The following is a 20,711-nucleotide window of genomic DNA, read 5'->3' on the forward strand; positions in this document are numbered from 1 at the left end:
TTGATTGCTTCTTGTATGTGCCCTTACTGGGACTTGAACCAGCAACTTCAGGGGTTGAGACAGCATTCTGGGGATTAAGCAGGCACCCTTGGGAATGAGCTGGTGACCCTGAGCTTGAGCTGGAGACTCCAGATCAAATGGACATTTTGACACTTCAAGACAACCCTCTATCCACTGCACCCTGGCAAGAAGCACAAACTTCTTAATATGATGTACAATCCTTATAAAATCAAGTCCCATCTTTGTTTTCAACCTTATAAATAACCACTCTTCCCACAAATGCAATATATACTCCAGCTACACTGGTCTCTAACTATTTCTCCCAAACACTCTTCTCTGCTATTGTTTATGCCATTTTCATTCTTTTCTGCCTGGTGAAACCCTCACCATTCAAGGTCAAGGTCAAATGCTACCATAAAACTTTTCATGACTCCACCTATGCAGAGAGATTATTGTCTTTTTTGTTTATACCTCTGTTGTAACATTTACTGGTTTGACATTTTAACTGCTTATGGGTATTAGTTTCTCTTCTACTACATACTGTTAGGCCCTGTGTCCTTTTTGTCACCTAGAAGAAAAAGCTTAACATTGAATCTCTGTGAAATGAATGAATGAATGAGTTGTGAATATATTAGTGAATGATTCAATTGAAGGTTCAAGATATGAACACTGAAGGATGCATTTATGCAGGGCCTAATTCAAGGATACATTAGGTATGTCTGGCAATTGGAATGGGGAGAAAACAAGCTGTGAGATTTGAGTTTAATAAGGATTTGGAATGATCAATCATTCATTCAACCAGTGTTAAACTGATCATTTGTCTTTAAGAAATTTAGAATCTCTGACTAAGGAGAATGAACATCCTTATTTTCTTAGCTCAGATACATTTTCTAACAGGTGGTAGCTGTGCTGTGTGTTTTTGTCCACTGATAATAAATTCAAGTGTCCCTTTCTTCCCAATAGCTCGGAAGCTGAAGAAACTTGGTAATCTGAAACTACAGGAGGAAGGGGAGGTTTCCAGCGCTACCAGCCCCACTGAGGAGCCAACCCAGAAGCTGACAGTATCACACATTGAAGGCTATGAGTGTCAGCCTATCTTTCTGAATGTCCTGGAAGCCATTGAGCCAGGCGTGGTGTGTGCTGGACACGATAACAACCAGCCTGACTCCTTTGCAGCCTTGCTTTCTAGCCTCAATGAACTGGGTGAAAGACAGCTTGTACATGTGGTCAAGTGGGCCAAGGCCTTGCCTGGTAAGGAAAAGGAAGGTGGGGGCATGGGCTAAGGGAGATAATATTTAGTGAATGCTCCTATGGACCAGGCACGTCCCATGTCTTGTCCTTTCCTGCCCATCAACTCACGCAATTCTCACCACTACCCTAAGGGGATAGAGTGTGGTATAATCCCCACTTTAAAAATAAGGAAACTCAGAAATCAAGGAGTACAGCAGCATTATATAGTGTTCCATATACTTCACATAGCACACAACTATCATGTTTTATCCACAGACATAGTGTAAAAAATTCTACATAATGACAAGTCATATAGACACAACCTTATGCCTTAAGATGCTCTTCTCCATATGCACACACATGCTCACCCCAGAGATAATTTTGAGCCTGACCGTTAATTCTGTTTTTGGCATCACCTTTAGGAGTCATACTATGGGAACACAGATAATACGGTATGGTAGAAAAAACATGCTGTTGGAATTCAGAATACTTTGATTTTAGCTTAGTTCTATTTGTAAGTCATTGCGTGGTCCTTTCCCTTTCTGCGTCTCAGTTTTTCCATCTTTATTATGTTGTGAAGAGTGATTTGGACTAAACTGATGTTTCTCAAATTTTTTTCAAGGAACTTTAGTGCTCTTTAATATACCTTAGGAATTATAGTAGGAAGAAATATTAAGTGAATTTGGTGATAGTGAAAGAAATACAAAACTTTCAACTAACTTCTGCTTGGATGCCTCCAATGATGGGGAACTCACTTTCTCTCTAGACTATGTGTTATTTGAACAGGACTGATTATGAAAATGTTGGAGTTCAACAATCATCTATCCAAGCATGCACAAATTTTCCTTTGGCAGCCAAACTTTTTATTTCTCAAAACATCACACACAGATACAAATGGAGCTGGTTGATTAAAACCAGTGCCTCTTTCACACTACCACCAGAAAAGCCTCAAGTTACTCTTGTAGAATCTTTGGACTCCAGGGAACACAGTTTGGAAACCAGTGAGGTATAAGCTCTGTAAGGGTTCTACTAATACTAAAATTCTATGATTCCAAGATTCTTTTGAAACATTCAACAACCAATCCAATTCTTATGGAGTCAAAGATCAGCATGCCTTCTAATAATAACTGCCACTCAGATGGAAATTTATAGAGAACAGAGCAGTTTCATATGTATTGCTTGATTTGACCCTCATAAAAATTCCATAAAGTAAGGTTCCCTCCCATTTTATAGATAAAAGACACTGAAACCCTGATAAGTGATATGCTGGCCTACAAGTACATAGTCAGAAAGCAGCAGGGTCAGAGCATGAGTGCAGATCCCCTCCTGATTCCAAATCTCTTCCTCATCTCACTTCACTCATAGTCAGCATAGTGTTCCTGTAGTTCTGTAGCTCTGGGTTTCACAGTGAGAGGCCAAGGCCTCACCCAAGGCCACTTTGGTTACAGTGTAGACACACTGCCTTTGAAGACATTGCATCTTAGTGGCCAAACTCTTATTTTGTCTTTCCAGTTCACAAGGCCCAGTCGCAGCCACCAGACAATCCCTAACACCTTCCCAGCTTGAGAAGCTGCACGCTGAGGTCGACTAGACAATTAGATCACTGGGAAGAAGGCCCAAGGACTCTAGCCATGTATGCACTGTGCCAAAGTGGAGGGCTCACACAGGGAGGAAAAAATATAAAAAAAAATGAAAAGAGAAAGTTATTTTAATTATTATCACTTATTCAGCTGGATATCTTGATGTCATTTGCATAACAGAGATTCAGTTTAATCTTTCCAAGAAGTTTCCAAATACTGAAATTGTCCCATTTTATTGGATACAGAACTTAGTCCTATATATGATCCCACTTAACTCTCAAAGCAATCTTATGAATCATAGAGACTATTATTTCCACTTCAAATTACAAGGCTCAGAGAGGTTAATAACTTGTTGCATTTGGTTACTTAACAAATGGAGCCAGAACTTAAGCTCACACCCTCTGATTTCTAATTTGATAGTCTTAACAATAACCTAGTGCAAATCATTTTGGCAGAATTTATATAACTAGGAGTCACTGGCAATCCCAGGACAGGAAGTCCTCTCCTAACATTAATAAGTCTGCAAAACAATGTGAATTCACCATCTAGTTCATCTAAGGAAATTATCTCTGACCCTAAATCATTTAAGAAAATAGTATTTTATTTTATTTTATTTTTCTGAAGTAAGAAGCAGGGAGGCAGAGAGACAGACTCCTGCATGTGCCTGACTGGGATCCACCCAGCAAGCCCACTAGGGGGTGATGCTCTGCCCATCTGGGGCATTGCTCCATTGCAACCAGAGCCATTCTAGCACCTGAGGCAGAGACCACGGAGCCATTTTCAGCACCCGGGCCAACTTTGCTCCAATGGAGCCTTGGCTGTGGGAGGAGAAGAGAGAGATGGGGAGAAAGGAGAGGGGAAGGGTGAAGAAGCAGGTGGTCACTTCTCCTGTGTGCCCTGGGCGGGAATCAAACCCGGGACTTTCACACACTGGGCTGATGTTCTACCACTAAACCAGCTGGCCAGGGTTAAGAGAATAGTTTCAAAAAAGCCAGTTACCATGTTTATAAGACCTGTTGTTTATATTATCAATAATCACCATTATTTGCTCACTCAACAGATTGAGTTCCAGTTTTGTGCAAGGCACTACACTAAGCAACTACTAAGATAAATTTTGTTGTATGCTGTCTGTGATGGTGATGATATATGTAAATTGCCTTGTAGAGTACCTAGTACATTAATAAATGATAACTATTAATTGAGGGTAGGTGAGTACATAATGTATGCCCAGTATATTTATAATCAGGTGTATTTGGTTTGGAATCTTAGCTATATGCTAGTTGTTTTCCCTTAAAGCAAATCACATGTCTGCGTGTGCTTCTGTTCCCTCATTGGTAGAGGTAGTAGAACAATCTCTACCTTGCAAATTGTTATCAACATAGAAATTATGTACATAGGGCAGCTAGTACAGGAGTTGAGACATAGTAGATGCTCTGTAAATGGTGGGCTGTTACAGTGAGGCTTGAGTAAACAGCTACTGCTTTCATTAAAATCAATTTAAGCTGTCACCAGCCTTGCCTGGAAGTGCATGCATGGGATGAATTATCTCCTTTGTAGGTGCTGTTCGTTTGTTGCACTAGAGAAGCATAGATTTCCTAACTGGACTTTATTTGGGCATGTGCTCCCTGACAAGACTTGAGACTACAGATTTCCACTGCAGATTGCTAAGAAATGATGTTGATTGGATTCTAGTGAGAAAAAAGACCCTCAAAGAAACTGCTGTTGCTTCCAAACCTGTTTGGTGTATTTCAAAACCTGAAAATGACTCCTCTCTATTTCTTCAGAACAGTCTAGCACAGTGCCAAATAGGTGCTGAGTGAGTGTGTGCTGAAGGAAAGCTGTAGGCTGCAAGTCCTGTTTCTTCACGTCATCCCTGGATGGTGTGCTCTCTGAACAGGCTACTTCTCAGGCTAGGCATTAAGGAACACAGTGAGGGATTGCAATCAGGGCAGACCTATAGGTAAACTGACCTTCTCTGTTGCTATGTATATACAGTATATAGGCTGAGTGCTAAGCTGTTCTCAGCAAGGACTGTTAATTAGTGTTACAACAAACTCAGTTTTTCTTTTTTTTCTTCTCTTAGTTCTCTGGAATCTCAAGGAAAGGAAAAAGCATCAGTATAGACAGCATTCTTAGTTCTTATATATATAGTTTAATCCCATCCCCCTTGGCACCCTCACATTCACACTCTCACCAGCCAAGGTTTTACTTGCTTCCCACTGACTCACACACCAGAAGTTCAAGGTTCAAGTTCCCAGGACCCATCCCCAAAAGATCCTTGTATCTTCCATGAGTGGCCACTGCATTTTGCCTCCTATTGGGAAGACCTAGTGCCAGGCATTCTGTCCTGAGGCTTCAGTGAGGAAATACTCTGGGGTCTGAGGCTCTGGCCAATCTGTTGTCATAGCACTACAGTACTGATGGAAGGCATGAGCTTGCAATCTAAGATTGCAGCCAAGTGGAGGATATGCTTGACTCCAGAATCCTTGATGTCTGATAAGTTTGGGACCTAAGAGAAAAGAGAAATAGGGTGTGTGGGTGGGCAAGGCCAAACCAAGCAGAACAATGTGTCTAAATATTGTAGACATTAGACTTGAGTTTATGGCTTAAAAATAATCATGACCTCAGTAGCTCTTGAACTGTGTCTGTTAGCAGTAGAGTGGGGGAAAAACACTTGCTGGATAAGAGAATTAGAAAACCTGTACCAATTCAGCTACATATAGGCTTATATGACCTTGGAGAAATCAGTTAACCTCTCTGGCCCTCAAGTTCCTTGTTGGCAAAGCAAGTGCCACATCACCTACGGGGTCATCAACAAAAAATATAGAAGCACTATCTAAATTCATGGAAGCATTCCTAATGAGGTATACCTCATTCAAGACAAAATTTCAGATAGTTCTAGATCTGTTGAGGAGAAGAGAAATAGGATGCTGGTAGGAGATAATTTTGGAGGTGATGTTTTAAGCACTTAATTGTTTAGAAACCTCCAAAATAACATAACCATATCTACTCTACCGATGTGATATTGTAGAGGTGTAGAGGTAGCATCTAGGAAACTGTTCTCTGTGCTTAAATGGGGTAATTTGGAGGTCATCACATTCTATAAAATGAAAAATAATTGAAGGTCCTCAGTTCATTTAGTTAATATTTCTCAAATGCCCACTCAAATATCTGAACTGTGCTATGTATTAGGGGAAAAAAAGATGGAAAAAGAGGGGTGGTCCCTGTCTTCAAGAAGCTCCAAGTCTTGTGAGGGAGACAGATGTGTATGTAGATAAATTGCAATATTGTGTAATGAGTGCTATAATTAGGTGGTACTCCACAAGTTTCACCTAGAAGGTAAAAGAAAAATGATTAAATCTTTTGCTTGGCTGAATTGTAAAAAGCTTCACAGAGAAGATAGCCTTTCATGGAAAACTTGAATGCTGAGTAGGCATTTATCAGGTGAAAAGCCTAGGAAAACAGGAATGCATTCCAGGCAAAGGCAACTGCCTGTACAGAACCATATATCTGTATATGGGAAAGCATGTTGTGTTCAGCAAATTGTAAGTTTTTCAGACTATCTAGAACCTAGATTATGAGCAGATAAATGGCAAAAATATTAGCCTAAGGAGGCAGGTTATGAAGGACCTGTTTGTGTATAATAACTGCAGCAGGGCAGGAATGACTGTAGAGTTGGGAACTACCAGGGCCAGGTTACTTGTTGAACAAAAATAGTAGAAAGTGGGAAGCAGAAATAGAGCCTGAAGGTGATATGGAAGAGGCAGCAGCTGTCAAAAGCATTTGCCATGCTGATTGGTAATAACAATCAATTCCCAGGGTTGCTAGAGAGACAAATAAGACTATAGCTAGAAAAGAGCTTTGTAAAGTGTATAGCGCTGCCCATGTTGGAGAAATGATTATTTCACTGCATCTTAACCAGTGCATAGTGATAGAGAGCACAGGTTTTGGAGTCAGACTGCTTGACTTTGGACCTTGGCGTGCCAGTTACTAGCCTTATGATCTTTCACAAATTCCTTAACCTTTCTGTGACTTCCTTTTACTAATTCGTTGAATGGAGATAATAATAGTACCTACTTTATTGGATTTTTGTAAGGTTTAGATGAGTTTATATAAGTAACATGCTTAGAAAGAGTGTATCCATTGAAAGCAGTCAGTAAGTGTTAGATTATTCTTTTCCAACTGACAGTGCCTTTTTTGTTTCAATCATATTCTCATTTGAGCAGCTCAGTGAAGTAGAGAAGGCAAGAAATATTAGCCCCACCAGAACCTTGTTTTCCCCCTTCTTGCCAGTACTAATAGTTCCCGGGTCACTTCATGGGCTGCCTAAGTGCCAGATTCTCAGGACAGGAGGGGCCCAGCCTTTACACGGCCCATCATTCTCCAGTCTCATCACTGTCTCTTTCACATCTCCAGGCTTCCGCAACTTGCACGTGGACGACCAGATGGCCGTCATTCAGTACTCATGGATGGGGCTTATGGTGTTTGCCATGGGCTGGCGGTCCTTCACCAACGTCAACTCCAGGATGCTCTACTTTGCCCCTGACCTGGTTTTCAATGAGTAAGTGCTCATAGGCCCAGAAATCATAAACATGGCATCCTCGCAGACCTGCTTGATGGTAATAATGGTAACAATAGTGGTAGTTTGCTCATTTAACCTATGGGTGAGGCAATAGAGGCCCCAGCCAGCTTACACAATCTGAGGCGGCTTTGCCTGACCAAAGGCCAGCTGGTAGAAGCTCATGTGGGTTCGTACTAAGGCCATCCTTTTTCTACCCAAGACCCAACCTTGGTATGTTGGCCACAATTCTGACATGCTTTGTAGTTTATCTCAAAACTTCATCTCAAAGTTCTTCACTCTAAGAAGCATAGGGAATGGGCACAGAGACTCTAGTTGAGAGGACTGAAGTACTTTTGGTCCCCTTTGTTACACCAAGAATGACTGCCAGTCACCATGTTTGAGCGGCTTCTTTATGCCAGAACTATACTGCATACTTTCTAAATTCTTTCTCATTGAGTCCTCATGAAAACTTGATTTCCCCTTTTGATAGATAATTTTTTAAAAAGTGAGGAAAATTAGGTTCAACAAAATAAAGTGTCTTACCCAAGGTCACAGAGCTAGTGCATGTTGGTGACAAATTACAAAGGATGTCTGTATAACCCTCGTGGTGGTTGTGACAGGAAGGAGCAGCTCCACCACTCTCTGGCCACGTGACTTTGGCCCAGCCACTTTTCTTCTTATAAAATCAGGTTTAATTAATGCTCACCCTGCCACCAGTTCTATATAACCTGCACAAATTTGGCCAAGGGCTCGAATTTTGAAATTATACTTTTCTCAACTAAAGTATGTCTTTGGTAAGGACTTTTAACTTCCCTGACCCTCAGTTAAATAGAACTTTTTCAAATGGTATGTTATGATGAATAGAATGGGAGCTAATGATTATAAAATGTCTGACCCATAATAGACAATAAATTTTTAAAGAAAGAAATACTTTTCATATACTCTTTCCCTAATAGTGATATTCTTCTCTACTTCTCCTGTTTGGGTTCCCTGTTTGGCATTATGAATGGGGCTGGTCAAAAAAACCTCCCCAAGGGCCTTAAACTAGTCTCACCACAGAGAATCCCTTTGGTCAGGGCAAGAATTGACCTCCCCTCCCCTCCCCTGTGGCCCTCTAACTAAGAAGAGCCTTAAAATAAATTCTATAGGCCATTAGTTCCTTCTATTACAGCAGTGCTGTGTGGAGGAAAATATGCACCCCTGTTGCCCTCCTCCAGGCCAGCCAGCCCTGAGAGCCAAAAGCTAAGAATAACCTTGGGCTTTTGGCACAACTTGCTTTGTGGTTTCCAGATCTCCAAAAAGTTACCCATGATGCCATCTTCTGGGGCAGGCTTTAAAAGGTCCCCTTCCTGTTCATCTCTCACCCCTCTCTTCCTGCTTCCTTCCAGTGATTGAATCAACACCCTGGAACCTGCAACACCCTCTCCATTTAGAGCTCTAAGACCTTTGCAAAGTGATAATTTGTTATCCTCTAAATGCCAATTTCTTCTTTAGCCTCTGCATAAGCATGTGGTACCCCATCTCAACTTTCTGGCCCACTCTCATGTATTTCATCAAAAGGTACTACAGGACTACCTGCAGGTTCTAGGCCCATCAAGCCTCAGAGATCCTGAAAAAACAGGTACCCTTGTGCCCTTCTTCTCATAGGAACCCACTATGTTAGAACTCTTAGGATTCCTAGAAACATCTAAACCAATGTTTCTCAACAAGGATGCTGTTGACATTTTTGGAGGAATAATTATTCATTGCGTAGAAGTTCCCAAATATTGGAGTATGTTTAAAATCCCTGGCACCTGCCCACTAAGTAGGATTCTAGTCACTGTGACAGCCTAAACTGCCTGGACACATTTTTACCACCCACTAGGGAGGCAGTACCTTGTCAGTTGAAAGTCACTAACTGCTGTTAGCATCCTTAAGGTACAACCAATGTGGAGACTGAAGTCCAAAGAGAGAGACAGATTCTGAGCTAACCCATGTGTTGATATCTCTGACACCAAACCCTATCATCAGCCCTGCATTCTTCTTCCTTCCTGCCTTGTTTGTGGGAAACACATGTGAATACGATGCCTTAAACCCTAGCTATGAGGTAAACTATTTAACTTTCTTGAATCTCAATCTCTCATCTGTTGAACGGTGAATAGTATGGTACTGGCACCTTGCTACATGTCAGTGTTCTCCAGTTTTCATCTCTCCTCTATTTTCTCTACTCTCTTCTATTTTCACCTGCTTCTACTCCTCCTAAATTCCATTCCTGTCCCCTTGTTTTATGCCTTCTACTCTCTAATCCAGGGGTCAGGAACCTATGGCTTGCGAGCCAGCTGTAGCTCTTTTGATGGCTGCATCTGGCTGGCAGATAAATCTTTAATAAAAAAATAATGTTAAAAATATAAAACATTCTCATGTATTACAATCCATTCATTTCCTACCGCTCATGTTCATGGTTGCAGATGGCTGGAGCCAATCACAGCTGTCCTCCGGGACAACACCAAATTTTTATTGGATAATGTGTAACGTACACGGGTCGTTATATGGCTCTCACGGAATTACATTTTAAAATATATGGCGTTCATGGCTCTCTCAGCCAAAATGGTTCTCGACCCCTGCTCTAATTCTTTTTTTTTTTTCATTTAACTCTTTCCCTGTTATTTTCACTTTTTTTCCCCTTTCATATCCTCTTTGTCTCCGAATTTCTTCGGTGGCTTTTCTCCCTTTTCTCCCTATCCTTCCTTAGTTTGTGAGTCTCTGGAGCCTACTGCAGTGTTACAGCAGTCCTGCATGTCGGTGGCAATAGCGTGATTTCAGTGGTAAGCAGAAAAACTGCAGTAGGTCTTCAACAGAGGATTGCACATACAATAGAGACCAGAACAGGTCCAGAACAGGTCCAGGCCCCAGGGTTAGAAAGTGTTATTCAAAAAATTATCTATGGTAGAAAAATTGAAGCAACACTGTTCTGGTCAATTGACATGTGATACTGCCTACCAGGTGTCCCCAAACTACGGCTCGCGGGCCACATGCGGCCCCCTGAGGCCATTTATCTGGCCCCCCACCGTACTTCTGGAAGGGGCACCTCTTTTATTGGTGGTCTGTGAGAGGAGCATTGTATGTGGCAGCTCTCCAACGGTCTGAGGGACAGTGAACTGGCCCCCTGTGTAAAAAGTTTGGGGACCCCTGGAACACTTCCTCTTTCTATTGATAGTTGAGTTCCAGTCTGAATTGCATATTTCAACACCATCTGCTTCCTTTCCTCTTTCTTCAGGCCAGCCAAGATCTCTCTGAGATAGAGTACTGACCTTCCATCTAGCCAGTGCCAAGGATGCTCAGGCTGTGGGCTATGCTAGTGGTTTGGAAACCAAAATGTTAAACCATAGCCTTCAGGCCCAGTCTGGCTGGAAGGTCTTTTTTCTCACCACTTAAATAGGTGTCAAATTCCCTTCCCTTTCTCTGCAAGATTTAATATCAATTCTTCCCCCTCCCTCTCTCTCTGTAATAACACTTTCTGAATTGCTGAAAACCAAGAAGGCCTAGTAGCAAGAATATGCTGTATCTTCTCTTAGACGCTTGCTATGGCCAGTCATGGAACAGAGTTTGCTCTCCCTGAAAAGTTGTCCAAGCCTTGGCCAATTCCCTATATAATTTATAAGTGATAGTGTGATGCTCTCTTTATAAGTCACTATAATGAAAGCATCTTACACTGTTTATAATTCCCAAACTGTGGTAAGGAACAGCCAGTATATGAGGGAGTAAGCACCCTCTCAGCAGGAGACATTTGGATTGGACCTTGCAAAACACTTCCTGGGTGATCTGATAAGTATTAGAACTCATACTGAAGGAACAATAGGGAATCTCTTTCCCTAGGAATGTTTCAAGAAATATTTAAATTTCTAAGTATGGGAAATGACATTCAAGCCAAGAGGCAGGGGAATTAACAGCATGAACTACCACAGTCACTTGGGAATGCTGGTGTCCTTATGTTAAAAGTTGATTTCTAATGCCTATCTTCTAGAAATCTTCCAAGTTGGGATGCCTAGAAGACAGTTCCTGGTTCTGGTTGTAGCTGGGAGATTAGAAATGTAGTCAGCAGACCATGTGCTTAGCCCATTGTATTTACTTGGTTAAACTTTCCTGTCCCTGTCTCAGGAAACAGGAGGTGCACGGGGAGCTGGAAATTCCATGTGCTAACCTACATCCTGGTCAGGAGAGATGAGTAGTTATCAGGATGTCAGGATTTGGTCTGTGGTGGGAGAACAACCTTGTTTCTTGTCACTGAAGAACTACCAAGAAAAACAACAAGTTCTTTTTGGAGAAACTGGGGAATAGAGGGCAAGCTGAGCCATTCTCCCTGGGCTTATTGTGAGCCCTCCCTCATTTCTCTCCTTCCTCTGTTTCTATTTCTCAGGTACCGCATGCACAAGTCCCGGATGTACAGCCAGTGTGTTCGAATGAGGCACCTCTCTCAAGAATTTGGATGGCTCCAAATCACCCCCCAGGAATTCTTGTGCATGAAGGCGCTGCTCCTCTTCAGCATTAGTAAGTGCCTGGAAGGGTAGGCAATGTCCCTGGGGGCTACAGAGCTCAGAGAAGAGATGCTTTTCTCATTAAAGTGTTATCAGCTCCTGGACTCTGCCCTTCTTTCACCCTTCCTGCTCCAGTCTCCCTTAGCAGCATCATTTTACCCAAGAAGGATAAATGTTTTAGCTAGAGACCTATTTCATTGCTAAAATTAATCCTCCATTAGATTTCCACCTACTTTGAGGCTCTCTTTGGCACAAAGCTTTCTTGGGTGATTATAGCTGACCTCTGAAGTTTTCCATACCTTCTACCATAGACGCAGTCAAATATCATCCTGTATTTCTTATGAGGCAGAAAGGATTGCCTCCTAGAAGTAATTCCCTCTTCTGCCAATAGAAAGTCTATGTAAGTAACTCAGTCAGGGTTAATTTGGCCACCAAGAAATGTTTCTTTTATGCTTCTTCTAAGCAGAGTATGTTCTTAGCCTCTGTGAGGGAAAAACGAGTCCAAATTTGATACCAAAGTGATGTGTTCTAATTGTCTAAATCAAAACTTCTCTGTGGATACATAAAACCATAGATCCTAAGAAATGTGTACATGAAAAGATTATAAAAAGGATCAGGTGATCAGGCACAATAGAGATTTATTAAAGAAAAAATAATTTTAAATGATTATATGTTAATGCATTTGAAAAAAAGTAAAAAATTAACTTTCTAGAAAAATATAAAAGGCCACAATTTGGCACAGGCTGAAAATGGAGAATCAAGTCAGTTGTATTTATTTAATGCCCTTCAAGTTGGGTCCAGCCTGTCTTTTCTCTAAGACTTCTCTGAAAGACCGGAGGCCCCAGACATAAAGACTTCAGCTACAGGAAACCAAGTAGATGATTCCTTCCCTATGGGGGTGGGGGTCAGGTTTGTGGTGAGAAAACTTGGTGCTTTGTCTAATGCTATTTTGTGGGCATGCTTCCCCTCCCTATTCTGTCTTCATCCCACATCAGTTCCAGTGGATGGGCTGAAAAATCAAAAATTCTTTGATGAACTTCGAATGAACTATATCAAGGAACTTGATCGTATCATTGCATGCAAGAGAAAAAATCCCACATCCTGCTCAAGGCGCTTCTACCAGCTCACCAAGCTCCTGGACTCTGTACAGCCTGTAAGCACATGATGGAGGGTGTTTTGTCAGGGAGAGCTGCCTGATACAGCCAAATGATAATATGTTTTTCTAGGGTCTGGCACCACCTGTTGGGAGGTGCTTCCATTCCCCTTTGACTTTGAGTGTGGTCCAGGAAGAAAATGCAAAGAAGAAAGGAGCACAGGTCACAATGTCCCAGCTGGATGTTGTGAAAGAGGTGGAGGAGTTGAGCACAGAGCAGTGGGAATCAAGGAAGGGGCTTAGAGCAGATAAGTTCTCTAGGCTTACAAAACAGACCTGCATGTTTCCCCTCTTCTTTTTGAGGTGTGTGTGAGTTTTTATGCAGGCATAGTCGTGTTTTGAGTTTTGAAAGGCACCCCTTTCAGTGTGTGCCTGTGTGAAAGGGGAGAGAAAAAGAGAGAGAAGACAAGTAGCAGCATGAACTCTGGGGAAAAGGAATACCCAGTCTTGAATTTATAGTGTTTTAAGAGATCTCTTGGTAGCCCTCAGTGACTTCCTGAAGACTATTTAGTGCACGCACGCACGCACAGACACACACACACACAGGGACAGGGAAGGAGGAGAAAATCAAAGCTGTGGATAAGAGTCTGACAGAAGCCAACTCCTTGTCAACCCTGTTTTCTTGTTTCCTCTCTCTGTTCTTGCCCTCCTACAGATAGCACGAGAGCTGCACCAGTTCACTTTTGACCTGCTAATCAAGTCTCACATGGTGAGCGTGGACTTTCCAGAAATGATGGCAGAGATCATCTCTGTGCAGGTGCCCAAGATCCTTTCTGGAAAAGTCAAGCCCATCTATTTCCACACACAGTGAAGCTTTGGAAGCCCCCATTTCCTCTCTCCCCCCCCCCCCTCGCTTTCAGATATCTTCTGCTTGTTATGACTCTGCACTACTTCTCTGCTGTGCCTTGGGGAATTTCCTCTGTTGTTTTACAGTCTGTCATTAAGCTGTTCCTGAGTTCTATATGCTAGGCTTTTTTTTTTTCTTTTTCTTCTTTTTTTGTTTCCCCCTCTCTAGCTGACCCTCCCATGGCACTTTCAGACTCTGCTCCCTGATGTGGCCCTTATCTGTGTTTTGAATGCTGTTGTATTTCTTTAAATTTATGATGATCCTCATGTGGCCTTGTGTCAAGATGTGCTGGTTTATACCACTGTGTTGTGTGCCAGCCACACAAACGTTTACTTACTTAATGCCATGGGAAGTTTAGAGAGCTGAGAGTATCTGGGAAAACAAAAACTAAAACTAAAACAAAACAAAACAAAAATATCCAAAATAGAAAACCTTGCTAGGATAGTTTTCCTTTTAAAAATACAGAAACAAGCAAATCCCCAAAGAAGCTAACAGTGACAAGAATAAGGTGAACATTACAAGACCGTGGAGAGTCACTGCGTTGTTCCCAAACCCTCTCTCCCAGATTTTATTTTCTGCCAATAATTATTGCCATTAGAGGGCAAGATGAGTTGGGGGGGAGGGGACGACAGATTTAAGACAGGATAAAGAGGACAGGTAAATCAACAGTACCTGCCCACAGGCTTGGTCCCTGAGGCCTCCGCTGCTCAACTTCAGTGCAATTCATTGTACTGAAAATGTGCTTCTTGTTTGAAAATTTGTCTGTATGTGAATGTCTCCCTGGTCCTATCTCTTTTCCTCTTAACCCTCTTCCTGCATCTGCTAATTGACTTTTCTAAGAATTCTGAACAAATGTTCTCTTTAGCCAAAACTTGGCCACTTCCACTGAAGAGTCAGGCCAGCGATAAAGAGAGGAAAGATCGGAACCTTCAGACGGCCCCACTTAGATCCAGGTCTGCTTTTTCATCCATCGGCCAGGGAGGAGCTTGGGGCTGGAGGCAGAGGAAAAGGAAGTGGTGGCTTGGCTCTTCTCCACTTGGAACACTGAGGAATTGACCTCTCTTTGCCCTCACATTTAAAATACCTGAATGCTTTCAGCCTAACTCTATGCAGCTGCAAGGGCCTTCCACCCTCCCTTCAGCGTTTTGTGGACCCCAAGTTTACCAGCCATAGTGGTGAAACTTGTCCAGTTCTCCAGGCATATTCACAGACTGTCCACTAAGAAGTCCCACAACCAAGATGGTTAGCAAGCCAGCGGACTTAACATTTCTCTCTAGATGCCAGTAGACTCAACGACTTCTTACCAGATGTCGCTCATCAACTATCAGATCTTCTCCAGAGCCCTAAAACAAACTGGAAAGAAGGCATCAACAGGATTGGAGAAGCTGGGTGATTTGCTCTTGTCTACCAGAAATGATACCTTCCCATCAAGTGGAGAAATGCTTGCATTCTCTTTCAGAGCAGCTGAAGGCGCTACCCAGACTAAAGCTAAAAAGAAAATTCTATTACTAAGCTGGGAAGAAGGAAAGCACTAGAAACAGAAACCCTGTGATACTTTCCTTGCCACCCAGCATATATGCTGTAGAAATCATGAGAAGAGAAAAGAAACCAAGAAGAGACTGGCTACTAAATTAAAGTCTTCGGAGGCAAAAATTAAAGCCGGATGGGTGCCATCTGGTGAGTTTACTCAACCTCCTCCTCTGCTGCTGATTCCAGACTCTGACTTTGGCCACCTGTGTTGCTGCATCTCAGTCAGAGGGAAGCTAAAACACTGAGACTAAAAAACCGTGCCCTCCTTTGGAAAAGTCTGGTTGGTGTGTCTCCAATGGGCTGCCACCCATGAACTCAAGATGTGCTCCTGGGACACTGGTTTCATATAGTCTTTGGCATACCTCTATTCTCTTGAATTTGTCCCCAGTCCCAAATGCAGAGGGATGTCCAACTACTTTTCATCTTGGCCACTGCCTCCTCACTTAGCTCTTAAATTCATGTGCTAAACTCAAGAAATTAGCAGCCAGTCAACAAGCTGCCCGTTTCACTTGGTTCACTTTACTTGTCAAGAAGATAGTTTCTGAGTGATATGATATGATCTACATGGGTTTCCTCCCCTGATTTCTGTGTTGATATTAATAGCCAAAAGAACTTGCAAAACAGCTTATTTAAATAACAAGGAAGAGGGGAACCTAAGATGGGTTATATACCAATCCAAGACTGCTGGATAAAACTAAAGCAGACAGGTTCTCTTTCTGGCATAAGAGAGATAAATTCTGGTTTTCTTTGTTATGATACCATTTGGCTTATATAAGCTCACAGGATCATTTTAGCTATTTTAAACAACAACAAAAAAATACACTATTCTTTTCATTTAAGCTAAGTTACATTTTAATAATTCCTTTATGTTTGTTTTGAAACGATTGTCATCTTTTGTGGTACTTGGATCTGATTATATCATTCTAATACCTCTTCTTGTAAAGACTAGAGGCTCTCCTTTTCATTTCTGTATGAAATTTTCATCTTTAGAGATTTCACAATTGTGACTCTTGTCCTTATGAATATATATACATTTTTCACTTGTGAAAACCAAAAATCAATGTAATTAAAAGCAGCAACAGTGGATTACTCCAAATTTCTGAATGGCAAGACTAGGGGAAAACAGCCTAAACAAGGCTTTATGCCTACTGTTTTGCACTGGGGATTCTAAAAGAAAAAATATTTTAGCTTGGCTTTGTTCTCCCATAGAATAGGGGGATTTGTATTTTCTTTTGGCCTTTGATGTTCCAGCTAATGTCATTGACAGAAGTTCCATTTGCATGCACTGTGCTCTATAAACTGAATTGACTTGGTTCATACACTGTACTTACCGTGAAGGATCGGCCACCTAGATCTACCCTCCTGGTGAGCTGGAAGATGAAAGATCACTCACCAGACAAGTCACAGGAGCTATCTCTGAAGAGGTTTCCAGTGTCGATAGAGGTAGAGAGTCAAGAAGAAGGGAAAAAATAGGAGTACCATAGAGAAGGCCCTGTCTGTGTGGGCAGCAGATAACTGCCAGAGTCACCACTCTGTGGTCAAATTAGAGTCGTGTGGCAGTTTAAGCTCTTGGTGATTGAGCAGCTTGCCTAGACCTAACCTCTGAGTTGAAATGGTGATTGGATTCTTTGCTCCACGGCTTTTCTATGCCACAGAGGTGTCATTGTTCTGGGAGAGTTCATTATTTTTTTAATGAGAAAGGGATTTTTTGGAAGGATTCTGTCATATCTTTGAAAAAGTAAATCAGTAACATATATATATATTATATATATATATATTATATATATATATACACACACATGTTCACTGGCACTAAAAAAGAAAAAAAACAGTTTTACTCTGTCTCTCTGGCCTTTGGGTAGTTGCTGATGGTTGAAAAATCACATGCTGATGCTAGAGTCCCTCTCTGTCCATACTTAATTTCTATATGCACATACAGCAAGAATTCTATTTGTACTTCAAGAGAAAGTAGTTCCACCACCCACATGATACTGACATTACACAAATGACCTAACTTTGATCTTCAAGTAGCTTCTGTTTGTTTCATTAGGTACAACACAGACATGGCTTTGCCCTCTTTTCTTCCTTGATATTTGGTAAGGCGGGCACAAAAGCCCAAGCCACTCCCTTTACCCCTTCCTAAACTTGTGCCAGGGTTGCACTTTATAAGATTCTCTCCAGACAGCTCAGTGGCTGTGCCTGGTAAAGTACAAGGCTGACTACTAATTATTCTGTGTCAGTTGCTCAGATGAAAGGGCGCTGAGCCAAAGGAGTGGCCTTCGTGTTCGACCCCCTGTAAGGAGTCATGGAAATCAAGAATGCTAAAGCACAGGATCAAATCCCCAAAGTAAAGTCAAAATAAGCCATTTTGCATGTGCCAGTTTTTGTAAAAAGAAGTTTCTACCCCTGCTACCTTTTATAGGCAGTTCAGTTCTCATCACTAATCTCTTTGAAAATCTTTGAAAGATGTAAAAAAAAAAAGACAAAAGATGAGAACATCAAGTTATGTAACCAAAGATTGCACTGTATCTGCTAAGATACCAATATTTTTAAGGGCAGGGAGGGAGTAAACATTAGTGCCTCTTTGATAAGCTATCCAAAGACAGACTAAAGGACTTTGCTGGTGATTGAGTTATAAGAATTTTGTGGGTTTCCTCACACACATATAATATACATGTTTAGAAGAGTGGAAGATAATTTGGGGGGAAATGCTATTATGGGTCCTTCACTAAGTGATTTTATAAGCATAACTAGCTTTCTTTTTCTCCATTAGTTTTTGAGCAGATTTTGAAAGCTCCATCATTGCATGGTTGAAAATGGAGCTCTCTTGGCCACTGTGTTTGCTGGTGCCCATGTTAGCTTATCTGAAGATGTAAATCCCTTGCTTAAAAAGGGAGCATTCAAAGGACTAGATTTTGCACTAGAAGGACAACAGACAGAAATCCTCATTTCTGCCCACTTTGGAAGACACACACAAAAAAGTTCTCTGTGGTTTAAGGCAGAAGGTTGAAATATATTGTAAATGAGTATTTGTATCCATGTTTCAAAATTGAATTATATATATATAGATATAATGTGTTCTGATAGCTTTACCTTTCTCTGCACCTTTATATTTGGTTCCAGGTCACAATTGATACCATGTACTTGTGTGAGAAGCTACAGTTACATTTTGGAAGCTCTCTTGAAATGTAAAAGACACCTGGGTTGATCAGATAACTTAAGAGATCTCTGCCCCTATTGGGGCCTGATCCATAGGCCTTTCAAAGGAACAGGGATGGAGAAATGGTAGGGTACATGATGTATTGCACTTTACTAGCCCGAGACTGATGAATGTTTAAAGGGTGGTGAAAACTCATTGGAACTGACTAGGATTTACTATGAGGAAGGCCCAGACTTGGGGCCAAAGACTCATCAAATTGATTATCCAGCAGCTCCCTGATGGGACCCGTGCAGCTGGAACTTTGTTCTTTACCATCCTTGTGAAAAAGGGCAGTTTATTGCACTTGGGAACCTGAAGCAAGAGCTCCAACTTTTACATAATTTACTCACCTGCGATTGAGGTGCTCTTGCTACTGGGTGTCTACATGCTTTAATTATGGTTTTGGATATGTTCTGTAAAGATTTTGACAATGCAAGTGTTTTTCTCTGTTAAAAAAATGTCAATGTACTAGAAGTAATAATCTCTGTAGGTACAGGTCTGTGTCTGCCCGCAGGTAGTGGTGTCATTCTTTAATTAGGAGATCGACACTAGGGTCTGTTGCTCAGAGCCTCCCAACTCAACCATTTCTAGGGGAAGGCATAAAAATGCACATTATTTGCCCCTCTTCAGACACCTCAGCTTAGGTAACAAAATAATTGGAATACTCCCACCCACCAATGTGAATGGTAAGTATTTGAATTTAGCAAGGAAAGTCTTAAAGGTAAAACACCCTTTAACTCAGCTTCAAGTTATCCCTATTTGGTTTGGTTGGAAAGTAGGTAACATGGATTGATTGATTTCCAACCTCAATTCATTGCATCAGGGGTGCTGGTTTCATTCCTTAGCCCAGTTGTCTCTTTGCCTTTTATGGAATCAAATGAGAAGCTATGGACTAAGTGACCCTTGTGACATGAAATACTTCCTACACACAACTTAGCAAAGCTGTCACATAGCTGTAGATTCCGTTGGCCACCAGAGACAAGCACACATACACCCCAAAGAAAATTCTAAAATATTGCTGCTTTTCTAGTGTTGCCCTCTCTGGCTGATGGTTTATATTTTGGGACTATGTTTCCAGCATAGCAGAAAGGGCAAGCCTGTAGTCTCTCCCCTCCCTGCTTCAGCCCTTGGTGCTCACTGTCTGGAAGTGAAGCACCTGTGGGGTTGTCCTATCCCATAAGCCATTCATTCAGGTGCTGAGAACAGTCACCATTGGGGTAGCCCAAGCTAAAGAAATGTCCCTTCAGAACTCAATGACACCCTTCTGCTTTCTCCTAGACTGGAACGTTGATTAGGGAGTGCCTCGAATGTGACACTCTTCTGCTGTCTTTGAGATTAATTTGGCAGCAGGAGGGAGCAGACTATGTAACCAGATGTAAGAATTAATTTTGATATTGAAGGAAAATTTAAAAAAAAAAAAGAGAAAAAGCACCATATAAAGATTTTTCAAAAGAAGCATTAATTTTGCTTAAAACTTGTTTCAATGGGGCTTCAGCTCTTAAAGTGGCACTTGACCTTTTCTGGGCATCAGGACAAGGCCCAAGTGCTAGTGTTCTGTTTTCTTTTTGTAATCGTGGAATCTTTTGTTGCTCTAAATATAATTAAAATAGCAGAAACTTGTTTGTTGGAATACATGTGTGACTCTGAGTTTGTCTCTGTCTCTGCTTTCAAAAATGGCATTCATTGTGTAAAATATTGGCTTGCTGGTCTGCCAGCTAAAATTTGGCCTCAGCCCCTGTAGTGGCTGCAAGCTCAAGTTATTGTTAACAAAGAGACTCTAGAAAAGCTGCTAATGTCCTCTTATCAGCATCATTAATTTGTTAAAACATAAAACAATCTAAAATTTCAGATGAATGTCATCAGAGCTCTTTTAATTAGCTGTTTTATTGGCTATCTTTATTGAAGTCAAGAGTTGGTATCATGCCCAGTGACCTTTTATGATACTTTGATTTCCAATATACATATATACTTTTTCAATCTTTGCACAGGGGTTATAACTTTTACCTGGGTTGGCCTTAACATAGGTTGACCTGGGACAACTAAAATATCAAAAGGTCTAGGCTAGAAAGCACAGATGGACACTAGAGGTCCATTACA

General features: G+C 41.4%; 1 protein-coding gene across 3 annotated transcripts in view; it reads left to right on the top strand.

Moving 5' to 3' along the window:
• AR (androgen receptor) overlaps positions 1–20,244 on the top strand; it is a 264,781-nt gene extending 244,537 nt beyond the window's left edge. For all 3 annotated transcript variants that reach the window (XM_066248912.1, XM_066248914.1, XM_066248913.1), the window contains 5 exons: positions 964–1,251; positions 7,227–7,371; positions 11,768–11,898; positions 12,881–13,038; positions 13,694–20,244. In XM_066248912.1, the coding sequence (XP_066105009.1) occupies positions 964–1,251; positions 7,227–7,371; positions 11,768–11,898; positions 12,881–13,038; positions 13,694–13,849 (878 nt within the window). In that variant the 3' untranslated portion in view covers positions 13,850–20,244. The remainder of the gene's footprint in view (positions 1–963; positions 1,252–7,226; positions 7,372–11,767; positions 11,899–12,880; positions 13,039–13,693) is intronic.
• Positions 20,245–20,711: the final 467 nt, after the last annotated feature.

The sequence above is a fragment of the Saccopteryx bilineata genome, chromosome X (genome assembly GCF_036850765.1).
Source record: "Saccopteryx bilineata isolate mSacBil1 chromosome X, mSacBil1_pri_phased_curated, whole genome shotgun sequence".
In the NCBI taxonomy this organism is placed as follows: domain Eukaryota; kingdom Metazoa; phylum Chordata; class Mammalia; order Chiroptera; family Emballonuridae; genus Saccopteryx; species Saccopteryx bilineata.